This window comes from Haemaphysalis longicornis, unplaced genomic scaffold (genome assembly GCF_048455015.1).
Source record: "Haemaphysalis longicornis isolate Haplotype H1 unplaced genomic scaffold, Haemaphysalis longicornis Haplotype H1 scaffold_8, whole genome shotgun sequence".
Classification (NCBI taxonomy): domain Eukaryota; kingdom Metazoa; phylum Arthropoda; class Arachnida; order Ixodida; family Ixodidae; genus Haemaphysalis; species Haemaphysalis longicornis.
In genome coordinates this window covers 49,716,972-49,732,920 of record NW_027526445.1, presented here as the reverse complement: position 1 = coordinate 49,732,920, position 15,949 = coordinate 49,716,972, and the positions used below count along the sequence as shown (strand labels likewise).

Here is a 15,949-nt window from a genome sequence, read left to right as displayed (position 1 = left end):
AGCCACTGAGCCACCGCAGCGGGTGACCTAAGGGAGGAACGAAACAACAAAATGCTACCACTGCAGTCAGCAATTGCGGTTACTTTTCAGTGAAGCACATACAGAGCACTAACCAAGCTCTCAATCACTTTCAGCACAAACGGTATGTTTATTTCTGTCTAAGCAAACGCTACCATAAATGGCACTGCATGTCAAAAACATGGCGTCTTTTTTTTTTCAACACAAACATTCTATGTACCCCCTCCCCCCGGGAAAGGTGGCAACCCTACACAAGGGCCTGGGACAGTCGGTCCCTAAAGGCCTCCTGTCAAAAGCTTGCCCACTCACCCGCTCGTAGTCGTCCCTACAGGGCATGTAGCCTAGCTCCTGCTGCTCCGCAGGTGTGATGTCCACCGAGGCCACGGGGCTGCTCAGGCTCGGCGACAGTGGGCCTGGAACAGTGCGCATTGCAGGTGGCAGCGGGTCAGCTTTGTTACGGTACCATAAGTTGCTCCGTTAAGTTCACCACCCAAGCAGTCAGTGAATTGTTAGAAAGCTGACTAGACATAGTACATGCGCTTTCCTCCAAGAGAGGGTTATGCAATCGAGAAGAGTTCCTCTCCCAGTATTCCTCATTCAACTGCATTCAATTATTGCAGTGTTAAACGCACAATCACTAAGCCTAACTGGAATGCGTCAGGACCTGCCACTCACAGGCTCTTGAAACACGACCAAACTGCGCTCTGTGTGGCTGTATCCTAAGCTGTGCCATGGCATGGCAACAACAGCCACACGATGGCAACTCTGAGGCACCCCTATGTCGCAGTTTTACACAACTAGCAAACTGCATTGGAGTGAAGAACAGCCCAGAAACCACTGAACTTGACAATCTCAACGTTTTTTTTACTTCTTACCAATATTCCTCGTACACTGGCACGATGCTACAAATTTTCTAACCTCACGTCAGCTATGGCACACACTTTTTACACGGCTACTCTATCATAACATACAAGAGTGCATTAAAATCACGACATCCACTTCTCTTCTTCAACATGCAAGCCCTTTCGAATACAAACCATTTTGTATTGACACTTTGTATCGATTTTATGTTTTCATCGAGCTCGCAGCCCAATCACAACTTTGAGGCAGCTACAAATCCGCCAACCCCTCAAGGCACACCCTTCTCCCCGCACCCCAACCCTTTTGAACTCACCTCCCTCAGGCACGGTGTGATCCTTGATCTGGGAAGACACCTCCGCAGACCAGGTGGCTGGGGAGGAACAAAGGGAAGAAGCACGTCAGTACCAAGTGCATTCTAAAGCCGCGAGGCCAAAGATGAGGGGGCAGCAAACAGCCGACTCACCTCTCCCGATGTTCCCCACAATGTAGAGGCTGTTGTAGTGCTCCTGCACCTCTGCCAGAGGGGGAGGGGAGGAGGAGGAGGGGGCAAAACAAGGGCACCGACACTACTCAGCACCACTGCAACCAGAGAAAGCATTCTTACACCGAGATCTCTGCTACCTCAGCCTTGCCTATCTACACACAACTACTTGTGCAGAGGCAAAAACACAAAGCTCTCACACTGACCAACAAAGCAAAAAAAAAAAAAAAAAAAAAAAAAAGCAGCAGCTCATAATGGGGGCACATAGATTACTGCTGAAAGATAATGAGTTGACATGGCCTGCAAAAATGGCCATGCCCGAACGACTGTCCTGCTACGACTCACAATCCTCTGCGATGTCTCATCCCGACTGGCTACGGGTGGAGAAGCCCGCTGCGATTTCCATCAAATCAGAAAGAACTGAACTGGCACAACTCTCCTCCAGGCCCCTCACCTACCTAACGCAGCAAAGCTGCCCTCTGCCTATCCACAGGCATACCTGAAGGCTGGTGGTTCCAGGCTGTGAACAGATCCCAGAGTGTCAGAACCCCAGCGGAACAGTTGCACTCTTGGCTACAGTTAAGCATGCAAGCCCCCATTAGCAAATTGACAATGCAATAAACAGGCCAAGACCCCCCCCCCCAAAAAAAAGTCACTACAAGAGACACTTGGTTATAAGAGACAATTGAATGCGAAAACGGTTTGGCGGTTTTTCCTATGTTTGCCATTTTACCAACATCGCTCACAGGAAACCTTGGTCACAAGAGACGTTTCCCGGGCCCCTTGAGTGTCCCCTGTGACGAGGTAGTACTGTACATGGCTGGTTCTGTGGCTCACCTTCGGCACTCCTCGCAGGCAGGCACTGTGAGACATCTTCCCTGCGGGCCAACAGAGAGAACAGCGTGAGCATCTGGTAGGCCATGGCCTCACAAGGCCACAAGCTGAGCGAGCATAAAATCAACACCAGTGTCAGTTAAATATGCCAACAAGTGCAGAATTTACCCAAGAAAAAACACGCAGGAAACAGGGAACGCTGAGGAAAGAAAGCAGTAAGTACTGTACAGAAACACAAAAGGCACGCACCAAGCAAAAGTTTTCAATAATTGTAGCACGAATTCGTATAGCACAGCCGAAAGTGGCTCACAATGTCTTGTCACACCATGTCTTGTCATAGCTTGTGCGACGGCAGTGTGCTTGCAAGAGTAGCCATAAACGTAGAAACTTTCGGAAGCAGCCAACCAGGTCAGAAGAATCGCCAAAGCATTAGTAACGCACTCCCTAGCATACGCTGCAAGGTTTGCAATGTCCCAAAGCAGGCATCAGAGGGAAAACCCAGAAAGCCCTTCCATTTGACTACCAAAATATCAACACTCTGCGTAAAGCCTCGACAGAGCGCCGAAGTTATCAGCACCACCGTTTCATGGCAACGCACGGTTCTGCACCAAATAGTCATGCCTGCCATTATTGGTGCCAAGTGTTCATAGCCATGCTTATATCCATTCCCCCCTGTGCTCAAGTGTCAAATTGTTTCCAAGTTCAAACTGCAGGTGCTAGTGTACAGTTTACGCTTGTGCACCTCGTTTCACAGCAATCACAAAACGTACTGATGATAATGATTTTTGCTTATTGGTGCAAGGCCAGCTAGGGCAACGAGCGCCAAAGACATGGTTATTTATCGTACACTTATAAGTGTAAATAGTAAATTATTACAGTAAACACAGAACGAGCGTGAAGCGAAATAAAATCCAATGAAGATGGCTGGTGTATAGGGCCAGTTGATGATCACACATATGAGAGGAGTTCCAAAACATGAATCTGACAAAAATTTAAATGTACATTTAATCGAAAACATAGGGTTATCTCCCAGAAAGTATGCTGGATGCAGCGGAAAGTTGTATTTGTATAGCTCTGGAAAGTCGTTATGTCGTGTTGTGTCTAGTGCTTTGCATTGTGTGAGGATCTGTGCTACGGATAGGCCTTCTCCGCAACTGCTTCACAACGGTCTTGAGGAACCAGTGAGCAGGTACGAGTGTGTTACATGTGTATGGCCGATCCGTAACCTAGCTAAGGCAACTTTAGTGTGTCTGTTGCGTGTGTCGGTGGTTTATGGTCCCAAGAGTGGCTTTATTACGTGTAGTTTGTTGTCTGTATGTTCATTCCAGTGCACTTGCCATGTTTTGCGAAGATGTTGTCTGATGTGTGGTTTCAGGTCACAAAAAGTACTACCCAGCACAAAGGCTGCATGTGGTTAACAAACACCCCCCCCCCACCCCCCTTAAATTGTGATGAAACTAAACCCCCAATATCATTTGCAAAGTGTTTTTTTCTCCCCTTTCCCTGCATAGTTAGTTTCTGTGACGAGCCAAGTTTAATTTATTTCTAAACAAAACCCACTGGCCGATTGTGGCACATTTCAGGATAAAAAGACCTCATGAATTTCTCGCCAGGAGTGCCGAGACTTTCAGAAGGTTCAACCCCCCGAGACAGAAATCACGCTCACATGAGCCAGATGAAAGCAGGCCACAATAAAAGTGCTGCAGAAATCTCCAAGAGGCTACAAAGGCGGCATGGACAAGCCATTGAAGCCGACAGCAGCCGTTCTTTACGCTCGTTGCACAAAAGGAAGGGGGGAAGAATGAACGACCATGCGTGGAATTGTTCACCGTTACCACAGCAGTGGTGATGAATGCAACAGCTGTTGTAGCAGGCAGGGAGGAAATCTAAGGCAACTGTCTCGCCTTCGCAGCAGATGCCCACGGCTCAAAGCGGAAAGCTGAAAACCATTTACATCCCCAAGTGCGCAGAAATCTTAACAGGACCGGGCAAGACGATCTAGGCAGGAAGGATAAATGTAGCATGTATATATACATTACTAAATGCCCAGCCGGCGTTGGTGTGGGTAGGGGGAAAAAAAGTTTAAATTACTGACCACCAAGACAAGAACATCTCAAAATTCTGCAGCACACTTCGGAGAGAACCACACAGAATTCGGGATACAAACTGCAGCCCACACGCAAAAAAGAAGAAAAGAAGAAGAAGAAAGAAAGAGAGAGAGAGAGCCAAAAGCGCAAGCACAAGCAAATGCCAAACTCCATGGCCATGTTTCTCTGGGTCAACACAATAACTCGAAACTCAAATACAGTGCCTGAACTAGGCCGCCGTCGCCCTCACCATATAAGAATGGCAAAAAGCTACTCCAGTTTCTCAACAATCTCAATGCCTTGACGCCAAGATGAAACGAGCTGACACACAGTAACCAGGCACGGCCTGTTCTTGGAATTACAGCCCAGGTTAAAAAACGTCAAAGCTCGTAACTGCAACATGCTGCAGCCCCTTTTCCCCGGGTCCTGTCTGGGACAGCTTGAGACTCATCACCACACCGCAAAGCCAGCTTAGCAGTAGTAGTAGGACTACTACTGGTGTGCAGATTCCCGCCCCACCAATGAGAATAATCCAAACCAGCCAAAAACAAAACAAAACTTAAAGAGAAAACGTGCTCACCAGTTTCCGAAGCCGTACTGCTCGATGGCCTCCAGCAGCACCAGCTCCTCTTTGGCCTTCCAGTTGCAGGGTGCTTGGAAGATGGGGAAGTTGCCACAGTCCTGAAACATGATGATGATGCTTGGTGTTTAATGGCACAAGGCCAACGAGGGCAAAGAGCGCCAGAGAAGAAGTTATTTAATGGTTGAAGAGAAGTGATTGCCACAAAAAGGCAGGCATAAAAACGTGTAAACCAGACATAGTAAACTCAATTAAAGATAATGGTGATGGCTGGTGTATAGGGCCAGATTATACATGATCGGAAATGAGGTTTTAAGACTTACGTCTCACAAGTACCTAAACACGCGTTTTACAGAAACCATGGCATCGTCACCCAGAAACAACAATGGGTGTAGCAGAATGTGCTGTCTGTAGAGTTCTCTGAAGTGTTGGTGTTGTGTTGTGTCAAGTCCTAAAACAGAGGGTGGGGATGGGGGGTGACTTCTTTTTCACTCGCACAGGTGCAGCGACACAAAGACCACTCGCTCGAATGACTCTTCCCCAGCAGAATCAGGAGACAAACTGCCGGGTACATTCAGTACTTTCTGTTCTTGGTACATCTTAACAGGACACCGGGGGCCCTTCCAAAAGGCTCGTTCCCTGTTACTATGGGCCGCACGGGATGAGACTGGAGCCTGCACTCCAGTAGCCAGAAGGAGGTGGTCTCGGCAAAGATGTGGTTGTTTTACGCCATTTCTTTTTTTAAAGGGTCCATGAAGATGGATGGATGGAATAAACTTTATTTAAGACGAGCTTTAGGTGCTGATGTTAGGGGCACCTGCCCTGTGGGGGGTCTTCTTCAGTCCGGAAAACCCAGGTCCTCGCTGGCTGCTCTTGCTCTTCGTACCAGGTCTCGCTGGTCGGAGAGGTCTGAGCTGGTCAGCCGGGCCACCCACTGCTCGTAGGTGGGGTTGGGGTTTGGGGGGAGGCTAGGGGTTTGTGAGCACTCCCATACCATATGGTATAGCGTGCTGGGCTGGGTGCAGAATTTGCAGGTTCCGGGATAGAGGGTGGGGTGGATTGCGTGTAGAATGGTGCCATGCGGGTATGAGTTTGTTTGTAATTGGCGCAGAGTGGTGGCTTCGGTGCGGGTCAGTTCGGGGTGAGGTGCAGGGTAACTTCTGCGCTCGTGGCGGTGGTGAGCCAAGATGTCTGTGTAGTTTAACAGCGGCTCAGGTCTTGGAGCGTTGCCCTCTTGAGAGAAAATAAAACTGTTTAAAGGAGCCATGAAGACAAAACACAAGTTGGGTTTATTAGAAAGACTGCTTAGTCCCGATAACAATGATACCAATATTATCGCAATCTTCAAACAAATAACGGAGATGTTAAAGAAAACGTGTGAAGCAGTCACGATTCCCTAGCTAATTTCCCGCAACTTTTCAATGACGTCACGGAACCTTGTTTGTGCGATTGGTGGCCGCCTAACTGACCTGTCGCGACGACACATGACTGGACGTCTGTAATGGGGCCTCTAGTTGCATTTGACCGCATCACTTGAATGCTAACGTGCAGTTAACGCACTGGAAATTGTGTTTTATTGTTGGCCCGTATGACGTCATTCTTGCTCATAACACGTCACTGTGGCGCAAAATTTGAAAGTTTTTAAATACTTCTTGCTTTTTTTTTTTCGTTAAAAAACATCTTTTGTGGCTGTAATGGAGCTGAGTGAGATACTGAATCCTAGTTCTTTCAAATTAAACGAAGTTGTATTTTCTCTTCATGGCTCCTTTAGCTTCAAAGAGTTAGACTTTAGTACCTCACTTAGCTTCATTCCGTCCACGAAATACGTTTTTTAACCGATGAAAACGCAAGAAATACTTAAGGACTTTCAAATTTCGCACCACAGTGACGGGTAATCGGCGCGAGTGACGTCATATGGGCCAGCACTAAAAGCATATTTTCAGTGGGTTAGGTACACATTAGCATTCAATTGATTCGATCAAACAGAACTAGCGGCCCCACTACAATCGTCCAGTCATGTGTCCTCGCGATTGATTAGTTCGACCGCCGTCAATCGCCCAAACAAGATCCCGTGACGTCATAGAAAAGTTGCTGCCAAAAACTGGCTAGCGAGTCGCCACAGCTCCACACGTTTTCTTTAATATCTCCGTTATTTTTTGGAAGTTTGCGATGAAATCAGTCATTTTTATCAGGACAAAGCAGCCTTTCTAATGAACCAAATTTGTATTTTGTCTTCATGGCTCCTTTAAATATTTGCCTTGCAACAAATGTGCCCCTTTGCTCAAAAACTGAAAAGAAAAGCAAGAATTTCTCGCATGCTTTGACAGGACATCATAAATCGTGGGCAAGGCAGCTGTGCACACTAGCTTCAATAGAAACCAAACAAAAAAAATTCCACCTGCGAAGTTTTTGAGCACACGACACAGAGGTAACAGAGATTAGGGGAAAGGTATGACCGAATTGCGCTCCTCTCAAGCACTGACGGCGGTCATCCCTAAGGGAGGCCCATACACAGGGTTCGTACAGGTTTCAAAAGCAAAAATTCAAGGGTTTTCAAGGACTTTCAAGGACCAGCAAACACATTTTCAAGGTCCCCATCTAATGTTTTATCTGGGATTATTTATAACCTTTCCAACTAAATGCAAATGTTTTTTTATTGCACAATACCTAAGCACATTAGTGCACATTTAGGTAGGTGCTAACGGGTTCGTAAATGCTCCCCCAGCTTTATTTTTTTTATTTCATGGCTGGTATTACAGGTTTTTCTTTTTTCTTTGTGTTTTTCTGAGGCTGTTTGATTTCAAAACTTCGTTAATGTTGCCTGCATCTCCTGCTTTATCAGCAAGAGCATCAGCTGGAATTAAGTCGACCAGGTGTTGCTTCAAGGCAGGATGAACTATGTGCACGTCCACCATTTGCATGCAAAAAGCAAATGTAGATGGAGCGTATGAGGCACAGACTAGATGCAAGATGCAAGCTGGCTTTCACTGGATTGTATCGTGATATGGATTGGATTGACAAGTGCCTGCTCCCAATGTTGCCTTGTAATAATGAAAATCCACCAAACTTGTAATTTCACGCAATACACTGAAACTTGATTGTTACAATGTTTCTTTACATTTGTTAACCCCTAAAATCCATGACAAACACTTGAAATTCTTGTGAAAGGGCAGGGCCATTGATTCTCTCCAGAAAAATCAAGGGTTTTCAAGGAACATTTAAAAATTCCAGGACTTTCCAGGCCTTGAAATTGACACTTCTAAATTCAAGGGTTTTCAAGGTTTTCAAGGACCTGTGCGAACCCTGCATACAGTGACAGCCATTCTTTGCAAAGCATATGCAATACAGTTGGTCTTGCTGCAAGGTGGTTTTGCGCACAGAGAACAAAAATGCGCGGAACCGTGATGTACATCTATCCTACGCTTTATTCTGGAAATTAAGTATAAGTAGCAGCAATGAAAGAAATGCTCTCTCAGCACTTGTAGGCACGTGGCGCGCTCAAGTCGAAGTCCTGAGCCCCTTTAGTGAAGAAAATGAACATCCTGGTGTGTTCTATAGCTCCACAGTCACCATAACAATCACAGGGCACTGGTTCATTTCTTTTTCTATGCTTTGTGCTTTAAAACGCTCTGGGCTTCGAGGACACATGCAGCCAGTGTTCCTTGCAGACGCGAAAGATGCCCAGAAACTCAGGTGTATAACATTTGTTTAATAAAAAGGGTTTCCTGCTTTCCCAAACAAAGCCCACCTTCAAGCAAACTTTTCCTTGGGTAGTCAAACAAAACAGCAATTTTCTAACCACGAAATGAATCCACCACGCTACTTTTTGTCTTGGCCAAAAAGCACCTACAAAACCTTATAGTTAAAGCAGAACTTAACAGCCCCGGAGGGACTGTTTGTATCAAGCTAGATCTGAAGAGAAAGGCCCTAGCTACGGGGTATGCCAAGAGGAGAATTATAAATTAATTCACGCACACTCGATACTACGAACAGGCACTGACATCTACACGAAAGTGTTTCCGTTTTCCACCTTTGCCACGAGTTACTGAAACCACCACAACAGCGGAGACAAGGTCAACCAGCGCCTTGCCCAATTACTCACAATCAGCTGGTAGCCATGCCTGTTCTTGTGCGCACCCATCTCGGCTCCACAGGAAAAGCACTGCACGCAGACAAAAACAAGCCAGGTCAAACCTACGTATAATACACAGGCACAGAGAACAAACACTTTCACGCTTCTATTCACGCTACCTGACACACCCGTAAAGTTGGATTTGTCTATACGCTCACGCTACCTTACACACCCGTCAAGTTGGATTTGTCCATACGCTCAGACCCTCCAAAAAGTCACCTAGAGCATATTGTACACAAGTGTGAAGATTCGTTGCGGCTAAGGTGGCTTGGGTGAACATCAGCCTAGTCACCATGCTACAGAAAGCCCAGAATTCCTTCCAAGTGCTGCTTGTTCAGTTTAAGCTTCGCTCAAGCAGCGTGGAGAAAACTTCACCGTCTCATGCAAACTGGCTCCTACATCCACTTTCCCTTTTTTCTGCCACACAATTGCAAGAGACACCAAGAGATGATTAACCTCTTGTTTGAAGCAATAAATCCCACCATCAACACTCCTTTCCCGTTGTTATGCGAATGCTTAAGTTGATTAAAAATATTTAAAGACAACATTTCCCTTTTCTACCACTCGACATTTTCAGGACGTGGAAGATCAAATTCGATCGATCGATTGATTGTGGGGTTTAACGCACCAACGTAACTCAGGCGATGAGGCTCCGGATTAATTTTGACCACCTGGAGATCTTTATCGTGCGCCGAAATCCAGCATTTTTGCTTTTCGCCTCCATACGAAAAGAGGCCGCCACGGCCAGGAATCGAACCCGCGACCTCGTGCTCAGCAGCGCAACGCCTTATCCACTGAGTGGAAGATCAAATTGTTAGCGAAACAAACAGCGACAGCGTGACTGGCAATGTTTAAAAGTGCAACAGGTATTCAAACGTTTTCGAGCTTAGAAACGTGTGCTCAACAAACGTCACCAGCTACACTTACTTTACAAACACCTATGTCGCTGCTGTATTCAGGATCACGTTCATACAAGATCCATCAATCCACTGTCAGCTTTCACAATTTGACACAACAGTAGGTAGTGAGTACAAATGTACGTGGTGGCAACTACCACTATCACACTTCTGGCCTTTCCCGCATTATTTGCTGACTCTAGTGGTATATTTGCATCTTTGGCACTAACCTACTGATACGGCTCAACTGCAGCACCCCCGAAAAGGGGCCGTGAAAATAACTTTGTTCTATTTGAAAGAACTAGACTTTAGTAGCTCACTCAGTTCCATCCCAACAGCAAAAGACGCTTCTTTAGCCACAGAAATGCAAGAAATATTGAACTCTCAAATTCTGCACTACTACTGACTCGTTATGGAAACGTTTTGGGCCGCTTTTCTGATGGAGGTGAAAAGCAAAAATGCCCGTCTGTACGAGATTTCAGCGCACGTTAAAGATCCCCAGGTGGTCAAAATTAATCTGGAGCCCTTCACTACAGCGCGCCTGTACGCCTGTGTCGCATTAAAGCCCACAATCAATCAATCAAATCGGAACGTGACGTGTTACGGCCGGCACTGCAAAACATTTTGATAAGTGTGTTAACTATGCATTAGCATTCAAGTGATAGAATAACGGGTGCCAACTGTACAAACAAGATTCTGTGACGTCGTGGGAAAATCACTGAAAGCAGCCAGGGAGTCGCCACTGTTTAATATATTTTCTTTAGAGGAGTCATGAAGAGAAAACACAAGTTTGATTCATTCAAAAGATGGCCTCGTTAGAATCATACTGACACCACTTTTAACGTAAACTTCGCTCAAATAAGCTGTATAATTAGGAAAAAAGGGAAAGGTCATGTGACCCATTCGCTCATTTCCCACAACAGAACCTATGCTGTCATACCAGCCAGCTCTGCGATTGGCGGAGGCCGGCAAAAGCAAACGCAAATTAGGCAGGGCTTATAAGCTTGCTGAACGGGCTAGTTGCGCTTAAATTTAGGTCACATTCTTCTTAAAGCAGTAAGAATGGTGGGGCCGACAGTGGAATTTACGAAAGCACACGTAAACATAGAAGTACCGATGTGTATGCTGCTGCTGGTACTGCGCGCACTATGTTTGGTTTAGCTGCCCAGGACTGCGGAGCTTTGCGATTGTTTCAGACGACACTGGCCGATTGACGCAAGTGACGATGTTTTACGTGACCGTATTTGTCGAGCGAGCACCATGTTTCACGAAACGATTGTCTCCATGAACAAAACAAGCCAGGCACAAATACGTTCACAAACAAACCAAAGGCAGAAAACGGCTTGCCGTGGTGTGGTGGCGCCATCGAGGTTAACTAACGGTAAAGAAGGCCCTGTGATGTCATTTCAGACCATGAAAACGCACAATTTAGCGGGAAAATCAAAATTTTAACTTACACTAATTAATTTCTCATGAATAAAGCATCTTTTGCATTCGGAAAGGTGCTGGGGGCACTATAAAACACGAAATCTTTCGAATAACACAAACTTGTGTTGGTCTCGACTATTTGTTTGAAATTGGCAATAAAGTAGTTAGTGTTGTTTTTGGGACAGAACAGCCTTTTTAATGGCCCCAACTTGTGTTCTGTGTTTATGGCCCCTTCACAACACACACACAAGCAGGGTGTCGGAACGAAATGTTTTTTGTTCCGGTTTCTGTTTCGTTCCGTAAATAAAAGTTCCGTTTCGTTTCAGCTCCGGAACGAAAAAAATAATGGTTCGTAACGGTTCGTGTTTGCGCGAGAAAAATTGATATTTATGAAATTGTTAAAAAGGATTGAGAATTGTGAAACTACGTTAAAGAAGATGAAGTGATGCTTAATAATTGTTTTGAAAAATATAATTCTTGAAAAACTCGCATAGTTGTGATCTTATTGTTAAAAGTTTAAAACGTTCTGTCTCACGGAACACTGAAAAACTCTTAAAAGAGATTGTGTGCGAGTACGTAGCAATGGATTAACATCAGTAACTTCGGCAAGCCCCCCCCCCTTCCACCATATATATCCGAACGAAGGGATAACAGCACGAAAATTGGTGAATTATTGCGCACTTCCGCATTGCAAGCATATTTTTCTAAAATACTATAACAGATAGGAGTGCCCTGCCGGACATTGTTGCTTCCGCGCTCCTTATGAAATATTTTGTGCTGCACTCTGGCAGCAGTTGCTTACAAGTGGAACATGACTTCTAGTTGTTTGCATTCAGTGTGCGGCTGTAATCTGCTTTTTGCGCTGCTAGTGGTGAATGCTGGTGTTCATGCAAAAGGTTGTACGCTTTGCTCCTTGCTCTTATGTTGCGTTTTAGAGTATTCGTGTTTCTTTATGTCTCACACCCCCTAAACAATGCCGTAGGGCTAATGTGGGTGTTTTATTAAAATAAATAAATAAGGATGCGACATCTGCACGAAGCCAGAAGCCCGTGGCAATCGCGCGTGGATCTCAGCAGCGCACTTATCGGCACAAACGGAGAAAGTATGGAAGCAGGCAGCAAGCCTTCTGAAGGAGAGTGGGTGCCATAGAGACGAAAGACGATTTCATGCCAGCAAATCTACGGCAATTTCCCATTTCGCCGAATGGAAATTGAATTAATCCTGAAACACACAAAGTTGCCACTCAAACCGAAACAAAATTTTTCGATTTCGCTCTTGAACGAAGTAATAAATATTGTTAAGTTTTCGTTCCGGCCAAAAATTCCATTTTTCGTTTCGTTCCGACACCCTGCACACAAGACCACAACACGGCAGCCACAGCTTTGCATGGAAGCAAACAAGTCTCGAGGACGTCAATGGCGACTGGCTCAACGGCACCACCATGGCAGCCCGTAGAATCTTACGGAGGAGATAACACAGCAGGTGCAAGTAACATACTGAAACATCAGAGAACCCTGCAACAGCTGGTCGGCAATTTATAAAATACTGGAATTTTTTGTCCTGTGTGTATGTGCATTTCAGATTCAGCCTACGATCAACCTAGGGTGCAACAACTAAATGCTTGAAAGGCTGGAAAACATCCAGAACTGCCGATTTGTTTTTGATGTCACCTCCACACACTTCTTGCACAATGTAAACAAACAACCGCAGCAGGAGCACAAAATGCAACAACACACACGCACCACCAACAATGCAGGCTTATTTGCGATGCACCGCAACTGTAAACAACTGATTAAGTGAAAGTGCAACAGTGAGAAAAGATCCCCCATATTGGATGCCAACATGATGAGACGCATGATTAGGGCCGACGAATGGCAGTGAGGAAGAACTTTAAATACAATTTACACCACTTTGATGGGAATACTGGGAGAATAATTCTCTGCTCGACCATGCAGTAGTGGCCCTATTCACAATCAATCTACGAAGGACGATTGGTCAGCATGCATTTTTGTAGCGGACGCCTTCCCGCCTCGCACAACCTGGCTTTCCACAGCAATCACCAGAGTAATCTTGTCAATACTATGATTCGATCTAAAAAAAACAATAGGATGACAGACTTGGTGCTACGACGTTTCCCAAATCTCCACACACTAGACAGTACTAAACGGCACTGGCCGAACCTTCGACGACTGTTACACGAGACACAACGAGCAAAAAAAAAAAGCGCGATAAAAATAAGAACGTAAAATCTTGTCCGAAATTAAGAATGCGATTGTGTTTACTTTTGTGCGGGCAAGAACTTGCAGTTAATAAAAACGATCTCATCCAAGAATAAAGATTTCGTCGCAGGACGGCGCCGGAACATCCATCTACGTCAAATGATGTTCCTTTATTTGTATTTCCCGGCACGCGCAACCATGCAAAACGAAAAAGCACACCGCACCTGCGCACGACAGATTAGGACGCGGCGCGCGATCGAGGAAAGTCGGGCCGACCTGTGCGCAATCTTTATTTTGTGCTTCCCTCCCAGCAGGCGTGCGGCTTCAAACGGTTTTGCCGCCCGTAGCGACGACGCGGGAAACCAGCCGGGCGGCAGACCGCCCAGTTTCGCATCCGAGCGGGCGCGGAAGAGCCACGCGTTTTTTGTTGCTGTTTTTTGCGTTCGCCTCGGGACGCGTGTTCCCGATTCGGTCGCACAAGAATCCCGCCGGCCGCGTCCACCAGCGAGGTCCCGGTCGAAAGCGTCGCGAAGCGGCACGCCTGGCCCGCCATTCTCGCAAGCCAGACGCCGAAAAGAACGCTACGAACCTGTAAACAAAGGTCAAAGTCTGGGCACTCCGCACATTTGACGCGCACTCCCGTGATGTCCTCTTGACAGTAGTTGCAGTGGTACTTGGCGATGACACCTGCGAAATGGCGGGACATTCCATTGACGACACAGGTCGGTTTCGGGGACGAAGAACGACAAGATTCGGCGATTTTGGGCGCCGATTTCACCAGCGTAGCGTCTCCCTTACCGGACATCTTTCTTTGTCCCCCTGCCAGGGCTAGCGTCGTTACGTCACCACCCTGCCCACTGCGCGTGCGCAGGGTGATGTCACGACCGGCATCCCCCGCGCGAACGCACGCGCGCAACGCCACGCCCGGCAATCCGCGGTTCGCACTTCCGGGTCGTCTGCTCCAAACGCAAAATAGCGGTTCTACTAACTTGCATCGTTTTGCGCTTTATGTGCATACTTAAAAATAGCTCTAAGTTTTTTTAAGCAAAATACTGAATTGCGCCTTTTGAGCGCTTAAGAAACGTAATAATTTAGAGTGCTTAATTTGCATTTCCGTCTCTTGGCCAATGACGTCATTCGAGTCTATTTGAACAAAAAGGAGCGCCAAACGCAGACTCTTGCCTCCGTGCACTTCGAACATGTCTCGACTTACCAGGTTTGGACAGACCACGTCGAGAGCGCGGATTTCGCCTGTAGGGTAATTTGCGCCTTGACACCATGGCTAAAATGACCCGGACAATCCCGTAGGTTGACTCGGATCGTGCAGCCGTCGTCTGCGAATAAGTTGCCCTGTCAGAAGCGCGCTTGGCTCTGTTGTAATGAATGCATGATGCAGTCGGGCGACTCACGCCCAGCAGATTACACAAATAGCGATAGTGGCGATGAGTGCGTCGATAAGCATTCGATGGTAACGATTCTGGCAAAGCAGTGCATAAAGAGGGGACACTATCACCGCTGATAGTGAGGTTTATCCATGGCGCCATAGGAATGCACGCGAAAAACGAACGCCGTATCGCCTCTCAGGAAGACCGCGGTGAGTCTGGGTCTGATTATCGCGATAAAGTGGTGAACGTAGCGTCGTGTTTTACGAGTTCTAGAATCTCTAATACATGTATGCTGCTTCTATTTGTGCCGCCACTGAACCATTATGTGTGCACACAGTCGAAGTGCGTTCAACATCGAGTCTCGGCGAGATTGATCTATTTGCTGGCCCTTCATATTTTTGTCTTTTTCGTAGGCCCAGAAGAGCCTTGGAACATTACTTTTCTTTTCCTTCGGAATGCTAATATTATTTGCATGTTGGTCTTACTGCTGCTTCATTCATATTACTGCATAGAAAGTGTCTATATTATATGTTAAGCCAAATGGATTGAACTAGCGTTTGGTTACACTGCTGTACACGTGATAAAAAAAAAGTATTGTGAATACAGAGAATTTGGTACAGGGAAAGAAAGTAACCAAGAAACGATGTAAATGAATAGAACAGAGTTACAATCTGCAGTGAAATGGTCCCCAAAATAACCTGGTGCTATACCAAATGAGGGCCAGTGAAATGCTCTCGCTGATTTGTTTTTAGCCCGTGTGCACAACTGCATTTCTATGTGCCAATAAAAACAAAGAGCTTACTCTTCATACTTGCAGACCCAGCCAGTCCTCCTTTCTTGGCTGATGGTTGCGGTTTCCCACTCTCCTCCATGCCTTCTCAAGCGCATCGCGTCAATATTGAATTAGTATTTTTTGTCTTCTTGCAGAATTGCAGTGCAATTTAAATGCCAATACCAAAAAGGGGGCTTTGCTAGAGCCTGTTGCTAGAAGTGGATTCGGTGTGGACAATGATCACTACACGCCTACA

General features: G+C 46.2%; 1 protein-coding gene across 6 annotated transcripts in view; it reads right to left on the bottom strand.

Moving 5' to 3' along the window:
• Window positions 1-14,419, bottom strand: part of Ada2b (Transcriptional adapter 2B) — a 29,771-nt gene extending 15,352 nt beyond the window's left edge. For 2 of the 6 annotated variants that reach the window (XR_013318453.1, XM_077682040.1), the window contains exons 1-8: window positions 14,335-14,418; window positions 14,126-14,223; window positions 8,964-9,023; window positions 4,862-4,962; window positions 2,198-2,238; window positions 1,343-1,393; window positions 1,193-1,249; window positions 328-431 (exon numbers count right to left, since the gene is read on the bottom strand). Coding sequence is in view for 4 of the 6 variants with exons in the window: in XM_077682040.1 (XP_077538166.1) it covers window positions 328-431; window positions 1,193-1,249; window positions 1,343-1,393; window positions 2,198-2,238; window positions 4,862-4,962; window positions 8,964-9,023; window positions 14,126-14,223; window positions 14,335-14,341 (519 nt within the window). In the remaining 2 variants the exon portion in view is untranslated. Of the gene's footprint in view, window positions 1-327; window positions 432-1,192; window positions 1,250-1,342; window positions 1,394-2,197; window positions 2,239-4,861; window positions 4,963-8,963; window positions 9,024-14,125; window positions 14,224-14,334 lie in introns of all 6 variants that reach the window. The other 4 variants (XM_077682043.1, XM_077682041.1, XR_013318454.1 and 1 more) reach the window with 3 other exon arrangements.
• Between the last annotated feature and the right edge of the window lie 1,530 nt (window positions 14,420-15,949).